The sequence below is a fragment of the Epinephelus lanceolatus genome, chromosome 6 (genome assembly GCF_041903045.1).
Source record: "Epinephelus lanceolatus isolate andai-2023 chromosome 6, ASM4190304v1, whole genome shotgun sequence".
NCBI classification, from domain to species: domain Eukaryota; kingdom Metazoa; phylum Chordata; class Actinopteri; order Perciformes; family Serranidae; genus Epinephelus; species Epinephelus lanceolatus.
Genome location: NC_135739.1, coordinates 47,315,087 through 47,328,756, shown reverse-complemented (window position 1 = coordinate 47,328,756; position 13,670 = coordinate 47,315,087). Strand labels below are relative to the sequence as shown.

Below are 13,670 nucleotides of genomic sequence, written 5' to 3'. Positions count from 1 at the left end.
GAGCCTTGTATTCCTTTAGCCCTTAGCAGTAATGATTTTATGAGCTTTTTTAATGACAAAATTCTAACTATTGGAGGCAAAATTCATGACCTCCTGCCCTCAGATAGTACCTATCTAACCTCAAACACAGCTGTAAGACCTAATATATATTTAGATTGCTTCTCCCCAATTTCTCTTCAAGAATTGACCGCAGTGATTTCTTCATCTAAATCATCAACGTGTCTCTTAGACCCCATCCCAACTAGGCTACTTAAGGAGGTCTTTCCTTTAGTTAACACTCATATATTAGATATGATCAATATATCCTTATTAACAGGCTATATACCACAGTCTTTTAAGGCAGCTGTAATTAAACCTCTACTAAAAAAGCCCACCCTGGATCCAGAGGTGTTAGCCAACTATAGACCAATATCTAATCTTCCCTTTATGTCAAAGATCCTTGAGAAAGTAGTCGCAGACCAGCTGTGTGATTTTCTCCATGATAATAATTTATTTGAGGAATTTCAGTCAGGATTTAGAGTGCATCATAGCACTGAGACAGCACTAGTTAAAATTACAAATGACCTTCTGATTGCTTCAGACAAAGGACTTGTCTCTGTTCTTGTTTTATTAGATCTTAGTGCGGCGTTTGACACAATTGACCATCAAATTCTACTGCAGAGACTGGATCACTTAATTGGCCTAAAAGGTTCTGCACTAAGCTGGTTTAAATCTTATTTATCTGATCGTTTTCAGTTTGTTGACGTTCATAATGAATCATCCTTACGTACCAAAGTTTGTTTTGGAGTTCCCCAAGGTTCTGTGCTCGGACCAATCCTATTTACTCTATATATGCTTCCTTTAGGTAACATCATTAGAAATCACTACATAAATTTCCATTGTTATGCGGATGATACTCAGTTGTATTTATCGATGAAGCCAGAAGAAAGTAATCAATTAACTAAACTCCATAAAACGCCTTAAAGACATAAAAAGTTGGATGAGCACCAATTTCCTGATGTTAAATTCAGACAAAACTGAAGTTATTGTTCTTGGCCCCAAACAACTCAGAGACTCTTTATCTGATGACATAGTTTCTCCAGATGGCATTGCTCTGGCCTCTAGCACTACCGTAAGAAACCTCGGAGTAATATTTGATCAAGATTTGTCTTTTAATTCTCATTTAAAACAAACCTCACGGACTGCATTTTTTCATCTGCGTAATATTGCGAAAATTAGGCCTATCCTGACCCGAAAAGATGCAGAAAAATTGGTCCACGCTTTTGTTACCTCAAGGCTGGATTACTGTAATTCTCTATTATCAGGTAGCTCTAGTAAGTCCTTAAAAAGGGCTGGCTCAGGCTTGCCCTGTACCAGCCCCTAGTTAGACTGACTTAGGCCTAGTCTGCCGGAGGACCCCCCTATAATACACCGGGCACTTCTCTCCTTCTCTCTCTCTCTCTCTCTCTCGTATCCTATTACTGCATCTTGCTAACTCGGCCATTCTGGATGTCACTAACTCGGCTTCTTCTCCGGAGCCTTTGTGCTCCACTGTCTCTCAGATTAACTCATATCACAGCGGTGCCTGGACAGCGTGACGTGTGTGGTTGTGCTGCTGCCGTGGTCCTGCCAGATGCCTCCTGCTGCTGCTGCCATCATTAGTCATTAGTCATACTTCTACTGTTACTATACACATATGACTATTGTCACACATGTATGCTGCCAGATATTAATACATACTTTCAACATATTGTACCACAGTAGCCAGAACTATAACTATAATATTATTACTTTCAATAATGTTGTTGTAAGCTACTGTCATTACCTGCATCTCTCTCTCTCTCTCTGTCTCATTGTGTCATACGGATTACTGTTAATTTATTATGCTGATCTGTTCTGTACGACATCTATTGCACGTCTGTCCGTCCTGGAAGAGGGATCCCTCCTCAGCTGCTCTTCCTGAGGTTTCTACTGTTTTTTATTGTGGCCAGCCTAAGGCACACCTGTGCAATAATCATGCTGTCTAATCAGCATCTTGATATGCCACACCTGTGAGGTGGGATCGATTATCTCGGCAAAGGAGAAGTGCTCACTAACACAGATTTAGACAGATTTGTGAACAATATTTGAGGGAAATGGTCTTTTGTGTGTATAGAAAATGTTTTAGATCTTTGAGTCCAGCTCATGAAAAATGGGAGCAAAAACAAAAGTGTTGCGTTTATATTTTTGTTCAGTGTATTTTCAATGTATAATGACCCCACGCTAGTGTTACACAGTATACTGGTACCAACGGTAGACCGCGGTACTTAAACACCATGGTCCATATGATACCATCATGTTGGAGAACAGTACTACTACGGTACCTCATGGCACCACTACTGTGGGATAAGTTCAAAGTCCATTCGCAAAAGGGTGAGTGTCCATGCGGCGTCCAATAACGGCGCACGCTGGCCAATAACGGCATGCGCTGGCCACCTGGCACTCAATATGCTGCTGTAGTGGTTTGTTTTCCAGTGACATTCCAGGTATTAGCTGAGCTATTGAGGATCTTTAAGCACTGAAAGTTATTATTGATTCATTTTTACTTGTAGGCTAGATTTGTTTATATATGCTACAGTGATTTGTTTTCCACTACAGAGCTCTACGGTGCGAGCATTTTACTCGCATTTGTGACTAAAAATAGTTTTGTGCGAGCGAAAGAAATCATTCAGGAGCAGGCTGTGCGAGTATAGACCAACCAGCAGCAGAAATGAAAGGTGAATCCTGCTGGTTGTGGGTTGAACAGGGGGTCACATACAGGAATATGGTGGAGCGCTATGGCCACCGCAAGATAATGCGGTTTACCGGCGACCAAGAAGCCCGGCTCCAGGTGATAAGTTGGTGTCATGACTGCCCAGTAGTACCTGAACAGCCGAGCCATGGCGGCACACAGGTATGTGACATGTCAGAGGAGAAACGAACCGTTCACATTTCCACAAACCTCACCGCACTTAAGGGACTTGAGTTGATTTTTGGTTGATTTTTATTTTATTATTTATTTTATTTTGATCCCCCCTATGTTAATCACTTATTGATGCTGTTTTTGAAGTATGAATAAGTCAATAAGTAATTTATTCCACTGAAATATCATTGTGTCAATCCATGTATTATAAAATAGTAATTTATCTTTTTATAAATGACAAAAGGCACATCTGCCTAATTTTTGCTGTGGTATCGTGATACTACTCAGAACCGTGATACTTTCACTGGTATCGTACCGTGGGTCCCAATTTTGGTACCATGACAACACTACCCCACACTGGCAGCAGCAAGACGTGCCGCCCTGCGGCAGTCCATGCCACTGTCCTATTTCCAGTCTCAGCCCCCCAGGAAATTAAATTCATTTTTCCCCACTCACTCTCTGTTTGTACATACCAACTCCAATAGTAGCTCTTCTTCTCTGTTCCTACGGCAGCTCGACTCCTCTCCTCACCAATGATGCATAAAAACAACTCTTTCACTGTTACTGTGTCTCATGTGTGACAAAGAATGGATGAGGAGCAACTTTGTTGAGGACAAGAAATATCCCAAACTGAATGACACACAGTCCAGTCATTAAAAAGACCATGGCCAAAAAGCTATTGCCTGGCAAGTCATAGCTCTAGAGAATGGCTCTTCAGGTGAGAAATCAACTTTAGTTAGAGGGTGTTCACACACGACTTTAAAGGAAATGGCCACTTTAGAATGAAAATACAGACTGTACTTACTGACCCTCATGTCAATTTTGCATGCCACGGCTTCAGGGCACTTGGATTATGACAGACAAGCCGTTCTGACGTTTTTGAAATGCATTAACGGAGTTTTATTACATTTTCAAAATGTGGGTTCCATGCACTTCAAGTGTGGCTGTTATTCCGGCTAGCTGTTATCCTCCGATACCCCGAATAAGTTTTGTGGATTAAAAAACTACTCTGGACTTCTTGTCGGCATGAGGGTCAGTAAGTACTGTCTGTATTTTCATTCTAAAGTGGCCATTTCCTTTAAGCTAATGCAGAGGTACAAGAGGTACAGATCTTTCATTATCAATAACTTTGTGTAGTTGTCTGTTGAGGAGCTGCAGCACAACGCGTCCCGTGTGTGGTAGGGGTGGCCTTGATGCCTGTCACCTGATGAACTGAGCTGCGGCAGCACTGGTTTTCTCGCTGGTAAACATAGTGGAGCATTTGGATGAGTAAAATTGGAAATGAAAAATACATTTGAAAATTATGTTTTTACTTTGCCTTTCAATTTTGGATTTCATTTTAATTTTCAGCTTAACTCTTCTATTCTATATTTATGTTCTGGAGTGTTGCAATGCTTTGCCTTATTTTTATTCCCCTTATTGTTTATTGTTTATTTAGGATCCCCATTAGTTGTTACCACAGCAACAGCTATTCTTCCTGGGGTCCACACAAAAGACAAACATTCAAAATCACATTACAAACAATTCACAATATCACAATATCAAAAACAATGTTAACGAATGTTGAATGCATGCACCAAAAACAAAAGCAAATTCAATGTATGTGAAAACCTATTGGCAATAAATCGTATTCTGATTCTAAATAATTCAGTCCTCTCTGTCCCTCTGCTGAACACTCAGAGGTGCGGTCTCCACCTTCCCACATGAAAAGTGATACACTGAAGTGAATCGACTGAAACTAAAAAAAACTTAAACTGAGGTTATTTGCCTTTAAATAGACTTGTATCCTATTTTGAACCAAAAATCTTAAAACAAAATCTCAGAGATTAATGTGATGTAATGTGTTGTGTTGTTCATACTGCCATTAAAATGAAGTATTTACAGTGTATATGAGGGGAATAAATAACAGATGTTATCCACCCTTCCCTGCAGCACGAACATATTCGTCAACTATTTCAATACTGTATCAAAGTTACAAATATTTAGTTATGTCTGTATGTGGTTCTCAAAACTTTAACTTGCTTGTGAAATACTTACTGAAATGGGCATGTTGGACTGTGCTGACCTCTGCTGCCAAGTCACAAACAGGTTTTCTATCTTCATCTGTTTCTCCAGTTCTGCTGGCACAAAGACAAAGCCATTACCGTTCCTGTCCAGTGGAGGATTTGATAAGGTCATTGGATACAAAAAATATTATTATTATCATTATTATTAATAGTAGTAGTAGTAGTAGCTTTATTAACCTCTCCGCTCGGCAGCTTTGATCTCTAAGAGCTGGCCACCATGTTGGGCCACAACATCCCCCTCCATCAAGGGTCGGATGGTGCACACATCCCTCAGAGCCTCGTCAAAGGGAAGCAACTCGGAGGGGAAGTGGAGAGGAGCAAGACTTCGGCCAGAGCTTCCCAGCCTGCCCTGCTCTTTACTGGGCAAGGGAGGAACTGCACTACGCAGCAACGCATCAGGCTCCATGGAGGGGCTTAAGAAAGGGTTGGTATCCTGGAAATGACAGAAGTAAGAAAAAAAGAAAAAAATCAGTGAAAAAAGACAAAGGACACCAGGTGAATGGTTAATAAATGCTAAACAAAAAGAAAGTGAAGATAGACCAAACAATGCCTGAATGTGGTGCTCTTGAAGCACCAGAAGCAGGGAGAGTTGGTACTTTTACAGAATAATGTTGGTGAAAGCAGCACCAAAAAATTTTTGGAATCTTGAATTAAATTACATCAATGAGCATCTTCATCCCACTGAAAACTTAGGGGATGGGCCCAAATGGTGTATTCATTAATGTCTGCAGGTCAGCTTCAACACTAGGACGTTACAGATCCCATGGTGAGTCACTGTCATAACTGTGGCATTGTGTAGAATATATTCACAGCGCTGTACATTAGTGTTGATGAGTATTATTACTATTGGATACCTACATTTCCGGAGCATTGTGTGTGCCCTGGTTGCTGTTGAGAGAAACTTTTGGGCGAGTTAGTTCAGCAAAGTAGCTCAGGGCCCAGATGCCTCAGTGTGACAGAGCTGGCTGCACAATGCCTACAGGCTGGAGGGTCAAACTGTGCACTGGTGCTCCCTCTGCTTCTCATCAGGACCATGACAGATGAAGCTCGGTTCAGGCAAATTTTCTGCTGCTCTGACTCTGCCTTCTGTCCAGACTCATTAGTAATGCAGCGATGAAGAGCAGGGCCATCGGAGGGAAAGGAAAAGTTTGGTTCTTTCTACTCTCTGAGCTTGTTTTGTAATTGGCTGTAGGGGAGAGGCTAAAAGGGCATTTTGTGTCTTCTGTGCAGTAAAAGGCTGCTCTAATAAATCTCTGCTGCAGCCTGTTCTACACAGCAGTGTGGGAACAACACTGAAGAGGACATTTTATCTATTTTTTAACCTCTCTTCATTTAAACTCAACTGCATTGCATGCTTTATGTCAATGTTACCAGACTGACCTGCTGGGGGGGCCTATAGATCAACAACAAGCTGCTAGGCCTTATTAACCCATCCACCCCTACCCCCTTCCTCCCCTTCTGTGCATTTTGCATGTTATTCCTGTGGTGGAAAACTACTGGCCAAAGGTTTTCTATGTGGTTATCTGACTGAATACAAATTAAGTTAGGAATACAAACCATAAAATCACTCAGTCCCGATTGCACTTAGTGGCAGAGCGCGCCTTTAAAAAAACAAAAAAAAAACAAAAAACAAAAACAAAAACAAAAACAGACAGGCAGGCCAGAGCAGACCACTTGCGGGCCAGGCCACCGGGGAACTCCCCCGTTCTCCTGTGGGCCAGTCCGGGCCTGAGTGGAAGCCTACTATGTCCTGAGATGAGAAAAACCTGCCCCTCTGTGGCCTAATTCTTGGCATGGTAGGAGCACTTCTGCTCTACCTCAATGACATAAGTGAGCACACAGCAAGCAGCAGCAGCAACCCAACATCTGACATCGGCACACTATGAAGACGGCAACAGAGGGGACAGAGCACCTGTCGCAGCAAATGAACACACTGTCTGCGGTCATTTTGACTTGACAGCGGACTTCACTACAAGCCATTTGGCTGTTGAAACAGGTGACGTACTTTGTGCTCTAAAATCAGCTGCTGATGATTTGACCAGCTGAGTTGCAGGTGACACCATCAGCCAGCTTGAGTCAAGCTCAGACCAGCCAGTTCACACTGTTGCTACTTTTCTGTGCAACTTTCTAATACGGTTTGGTCTAATCATTAGGGCTGTAGTCAACCAAAGAAAATCTTGGTCGACTAAAGTCGCACATAATCTTCAACTAATCGATTAGTCGTGGGGGGGGGGGGGGGAGGGCGATTCTGCACGTTATTTTTACTTCTGCGGTGGTGTGTCTGTGTCACTCTGCAGTTACACCTCCAAAACACTAGTCGGCGGCAGAGGACTGTGTTAAGTGCTGTAAAGTTTAGTTCAGATCAAACTTTTTTTATATAGTTGATTCAAAACACACATTAAATATGGCTTAATAGAGACAATTTCATGATGTCAGTATACAGAAACTAGTGATGTCACGTTCGCGAACGAGCCGTGTCTTTGAAACGGCTCTTTGAAGTGAACGAGTGAACCAGCTCTTTCGAGTGAACGAGCCAATTCCTAATTCACGTTGTGTTGATGACCACCCTCGGTTAGAAACGAAAGGTAGGAAGCTAACCCACTATCAGCACTTGCTTGTATTGGCAGGCTTGTTGTTTATAACGGGCGTTTACTTTGTAAAACGATAATATGTCAGTGTTTTACAGCTTGTTGTCAATTAATGCAATTTTAAAGAACTAAACTCTTTTTCTTTTACCTAATATTTCTGTTTTTAACAGCATTTAAGGAACAACATTTTTAAAAAGCCCATGATCCCAGACAGGTGATCACAAAAGTGTAGACAAGTGTAGTCTCATGACTAGCATTAGGGCATGGGAGATGGGAGACGTTTGCAGAAGTTGGAGAATTGTGCCGGTACAGTTGTTGTGTGTCTGCGGTTGAAGGGGTCCTCGTCTCTCGTCACTGCATGGTTATCAGCTGCCCCTGTCCTGCTGCCTCCCCTTTACAACCTAGCCCATCTGTAATTCACCAGTTGCAGGTGGATTAAAATCTATCTGAGCGCCGGCTGTGCAAGGCGATTAGCCGTCGTCTCGACCCGCCGGCTGTGTGCTGCACCAGGGAGCTAGCCGCTCTGACCGGGTAGGTGAGCGGGGGCGGGTGGTGTCCTGCCAGTGTGCAAGATTAACTGGTGGTTGAATTAACTGGTGATAGAGACAGATGTGGTGTGGGCGTGGCTTTTGAGAACCCATTGTCAGCTAACCAGGAAATAAACATTGCCATTGCTTCGCGTCTGTATTTCATTTATCTAAAGCTGTCGTTTGCAACATTATGACAGAAACAGTCGCTGTTTCCACTGATATCCTCCAAAGACACGTTGAGCCATGGAGATATCAAGCCAGTACGAGACTGCGGTCAAGCCAGCCGTCTCTCGTTTTTGCATTGTCAAGCCAGCCGCCCCGACATTTCAAGTGCGCCCGTATTGTAGACTTTATGGCAAATACACCGATAAGGCTGAGAAAGTCAGCGCTAGTAATACTTCAGTGTGTATAAACTTCCGGTTTTCAAAATAAAATGTGAAAGTCAATAAGAAGAGATGTTTCAAAATGATCCAATGCTGGTTTTGAGTCATTGTGTCACATGACCTGGTAGATATTGAGATACAATATTATTTTTGTCATTACATACTTAATATAAAATATGTGGAGCATTGCACTCTAATTAAATTGACTGTGTCTTAAGCTGCGAGTGTTTAGGTCACATGACTTGGAAGCTATTGCGCTAAAATGTTAATTTTTAATAAAATAAATTAATATTAAATATAAGGAGCAATAAACACTAATTAAATTGGCTGTGTCTTCACCTGCCAGTGTACTAACATGATCCTGCATTGATTTTGAGGCATTAGGTCACATGACCTGGAAGCTATTGAGCTAAAATGCTAATTTTTCATTAAAAAATTAATATTAAATATGAGGAGTATTAACACTCTAATTAAATTGACTGTGTCTTAACCTGACAGTGTAGTAAAATGATGATACACTGATTTTGAGCCATTATGTCACATGACCTGGAAGCTATTGAGCTAAAATGCTATTTTTTAATAAAATAAATTAATATAAAATATCAGGAGGATTAAACTCAAATTAAATTGGCTGTGTCTTCACCTGCCAGTGTTCTAACATGATCCTACACTGATTTTGAGCCATTAGGTCACATGACCTGGAAGCTATTGAGCTAAAATGCTAATTTTTAATAAAATAAATTAATATTAAATGTGAGGAGTATTAAACTTGAATTAAATTGGCTGTGTCTTAACCTGCTAGAGTTCTAACATGATCCTACACTGATTATCAGCCATTAGGTCAAATGCTCCTCATATTGAATATTAATTTATTTTATTAAAAACAGCATTTTAGCTCAGTGTAGGATCATGTTAGTACACTGGCAGGTTACGACACAGTCAATTTAATTTTAGTTTAATGCTCCTCATATTTTATATTAATTTATTTTATTAAAAATTAACATTTTGTCGCAATAGCTTCCAGGTCATGTGACTCAATGGCTCAAAGTCAGTGTAGGATCATGTTTGTACACTAGCAGGCTAAGACACAGTCAATTTAATTTGAGTTTTATACTCCTCCTATTTAATACTAATTTATTTTATTAAAAAATTGCATTTTAGCTCAATAGCTTCCAGGTCATATGACCTAATGGCTCAAAATCAGTGTAGATTTATATTACTCCACTGTCAGGTTAAGACACAGCCACTTCAATTTGAGTTTAATGCTCCTGATATCTTTTTTTATAATTTTTAAATGAAAAATTAGCATTTTAGCTCAATAGCTTCCAGGTCATGTGACCTAATGGCTCAAAGTCAGTGTAGAATCATGTTAATACACTAGCAGGTTAAGACACAGTCAATTTAATTCAAGTTTAATACTCCTCATATTTAAAATTAATTTATTTCATTAAAAATTAGCATTTTAGCTCAATAGCTTCCAGGTCATGTGACCTAATGGCTCAAAGTCAGTGTAGGATCATGTTAGTACACTGGTAGGCTAAGACACAGTCAATTTAATTCGAGTTTTATACTCCTCATATTTATATATTAATTAATTTTATTAAAAAATAGCATTTTAGCTCAATAGCTTCCAGGTCATGTGACCTGCTGTGGTTTTTGTCGTTTTATCAAGTCATTTTAAAACATCCATTACTCTCAACCTTTACCCGACACTAAACCTTTTGTAACTATGACGGCTGGTCCCGAAAGTTATGAAATGCGATCTGTGCGACATGTTTGTCATCGTCTCCAAAGAGGATTTTACTGACGGTGCTTTTATCTGCTCCAAATGTCACTGTTTTAACAATCTGGAAATCCATCGATAAAAAAAACAACAACAAAAAAACAAAAAAACTTTTTTCCCCCCTTCCTTTACCTCTGGAGGCACAGCCTGGAGTTTTTCGACTAACGGAAGTGCAGGGGCCTCGGCGATTGCTCACGTCCTTCACTTCCGGCGGTGCCCCCAGGGAATCGCTGTGTTGTTTACAAATACTTCAGGTAGAGAACCAGCAGAGTTTAGCTATATATCACATTTTTCACGTCACTATATCACCGTTTAGACTAATCTGATGTTTGTTAAGTCTATAAACACGATTGAACAAACGTTACTATTTCTGTGTGCACGTTTTGTAATAATAACATGGTTATCGTAGATTAGCTGGGCTAACTGTTAGCTGTTAACGTCAGCCGTTAGCGGTGTCTGTAATAACCACAGACTGTATGAAAATAAGATAACGGTAAAGATCATTTTTTCCAGCAGATATCTTAGTTACAACATGATTGAGCTAGCAAAGCAGTTTTGTGTTGCTATGTGTGGTATTTATTCAGTTATGGGAAATCATGATGTGTAGAAAGCATCAGTGGCTGCAGCTGACAGGGACAGTTAGCAAAGCTAACATCAGGACGTCATCTGTTAAAAGCCTCCCATTGTCGGATACGACATGAAACTACTCCAGTTAGCTCAATCATGTTGTAACTCAGACATCCACTGGAATTTTTTTTTTCACATTGACAAGACAGCGTTTTGGGTGGAGTGGTCGCTATGGCTATCCTGGGGACACCTGCACGTCTTGGCCACGCCCCTCCACTGTGATTGGCTAAAGCGTAGCATCGTTCAAACTCAAAGCCTCGCCCTCCCCCCCCTCTAGTCGTCTTTCACACAGGTCTGCCGACAGATTCTACAATGTAAATTGCAGAATCTGTCTTGAGAGATTACTGTTTTAACCAGTTACAAGACTTGCTCACTGAATTAAAAGCTCAAATCAAGCTGCTGACTGAGCGAAATGCTATTTTAAAGGAGCAATCCAAAATGCAGGACAATTTTCATTGTTTCAGTTGTTTTAGTTGGCTCCCCTGGACTCGGACCGATCCACTCTGGGCTTTTAGCTGCTACTCTGCCACTTCAGGACCCTCCTGCCATCTCCATGAGGCATGTTTCTCAGGACCTCCCTGCCCCCAGCACCACCACCATGCATGCCATTCCTCTGGACCCCCTTGCCCCCACAGCCTCTCTCCCCTGTTCATCTACCCTCCCCTGTCCCACTAACTCCACCCCACAGCTCCCCTGGAAGCAGGTACCTTGGTGTCAGGGAAGATCACAAGGTCGGGTCTCTTCACACCACCCAGCTGTCAAACCGCTTTGATGCACTGGCCTCGGACCACACACGTCCCACCCCAGCACACACCCCCTCTTTCCCACCTCATCCATCCCAGCCCTCATCTGCCCGGCCCCCCTGCTCCCAGGCAGCCTGGTTCCTACAGACCCCAATCCCAACCCCCTCTCCACCCTCACTCGCCCTCTCAGCGCAGGCTGTCATCTCAGGCCCCATCCCCACTCACAACAGAGGAATTGAGAGGTGGTCCAGACTTATTCACCTTCACACCTGGCTGAAAGACTACTGTGCCGCCTCTGGGATCCCCTTCATCAACAACTTCGACCTATTCTGGGCGAGGCTCATCTTTCTGAAGCGTGACGGCTCCACCCAAACAGGAGGGGATCCCAGATGTTGTCTGAGAACATGGACTCTGCTCTAAGAGACTGACACGGTGGCATGCCCTCTGCGAGTACTTTGCAGACCACTTCAGAAGTAAAATAGATGAAATCAGATCCAGTCTTTTATCTCAACAGAATGTAATTTTTAACACACCTGAACAGTTGCTTTTATCCGAGGAAACACTGGAGAGTTTTGCCCTGGTTGATGCGAGGACACTTGGTCGAGTTTTCTCCCAGGTAAACCCAACAACCTGCCTTTTAGATCTGATTCCCACATCACTTTTAAAAACTTTTTATGGATTCTTTGAGGAACAGATTTTAAATATAGTAAATTACTCTCTTCTGAAGAAGAGAGTAATTTAGATCCCAACATTTTTTTTTCAACTCTCTTTATTGATTTTTCTCATTTTGAACATACTACACAACAGACAGTAATACAAACATCATACACATTTACACGTACACGTTTACACATAAAGCTAATTATAGATAAATTATGTATCTCAAAATAAAATATAATAAAAATAAGCATAAACAGGTCACAGAGGAATATGATAAAGGAGATCAGTACAAAATAATATTTATATATGTATATACATATAAACACATACACATATAGTGAAAAAAAAGAGGGAGAAAAGAAGAAAACCCTGAACAAAGAATAAAAATAATAATAATAATAAATAAATAAATAAAAATCTTTCCTTTTACTGATGGTTAAGAGCACTTCCAAAACTTCCAAAAGTATTGCGGTTAAATAATCAATAAATGGCTGCCAGATTCTATAGAACTTTCTGTCTTGCTTTTTCAGTAAAAATCTTATTTTCTCCAGCTCTAAATGTCTCACAACATCTGTCGTAAGATTTGAATAACTTGGGGCTGTTTTTTGTTTCCAGTTAAGTAGAAGCAATCTTCTTGCAAGTAGACTGACAAACGAAACCATACTATGTTCCATGTTGCTTTTTGTAATATTTGAGTCAAATAGGTCTGTGTAAAATATTTGATACAGTCTGAAAGAGATTTTCCCAGTAATGTGATAGCTTCGGGCAGCTCCAGAACATATGACCCAGTGTTGCTGGTCCAAGTCCACATCTGTCACATGAAGGATCTACTGAGGTAAATATTTTATGAAGCTTTTGTTTTGACCAATGTAAGCGGTGTATTATTTTAAATTGCAGGAGGCCATGTCTTGCACATATTGAAGAGCTGTGAGTTTGTGCTAGGGCTGTCTGCCATTGTTCTTCTGTAATCTCCCTGCCTAGGTCGTCCTGCCAGGCCGATCTCAGATGTTCCATAGTAGCTGTACAAGTCAGGTTTGACAGATTTTTATATATCTTGGATATTCTTTCCTTCTTAGAGGGATCCTGCATAAGTATCAATTCCATTGAGGATTGGCTGGGAGCGTTTGGATATGATGGATTATTTTGTATAATAAAACTCCGTACCTGTAAATATTTATAAAACTGTGACCTTGGAATATTGTATTTTCTCTGTATCTGTTCAAATGTTGGAAATACTTGATCTATGAATATATCCAAGAAGCTATGAATTCCTTTATCGAACCAATCCTTAAACATTGTATTGGTAAATGAAGGTGCGAAGGCGTGGTTTTTGATAAGAGGGCTTTGAAGTGAACAAGACTGCCAACCAT

At 41.0% G+C, this 13,670-nt stretch overlaps 1 protein-coding gene across 7 annotated transcripts in view; it reads right to left on the bottom strand.

The window, feature by feature from the left end:
• szt2 (SZT2 subunit of KICSTOR complex) overlaps nt 1–13,670 on the bottom strand; it is a 421,207-nt gene that overhangs the window by 76,169 nt on the left and 331,368 nt on the right. For all 7 annotated transcript variants that reach the window (XM_033622785.2, XM_033622790.2, XM_033622786.2 and 4 more), the window contains 2 exons: nt 5,164–5,419; nt 4,958–5,037 (listed from right to left, as the gene is read on the bottom strand). In XM_033622785.2, coding sequence (XP_033478676.2) covers nt 4,958–5,037; nt 5,164–5,419 — 336 coding nt within the window. The remainder of the gene's footprint in view (nt 1–4,957; nt 5,038–5,163; nt 5,420–13,670) is intronic.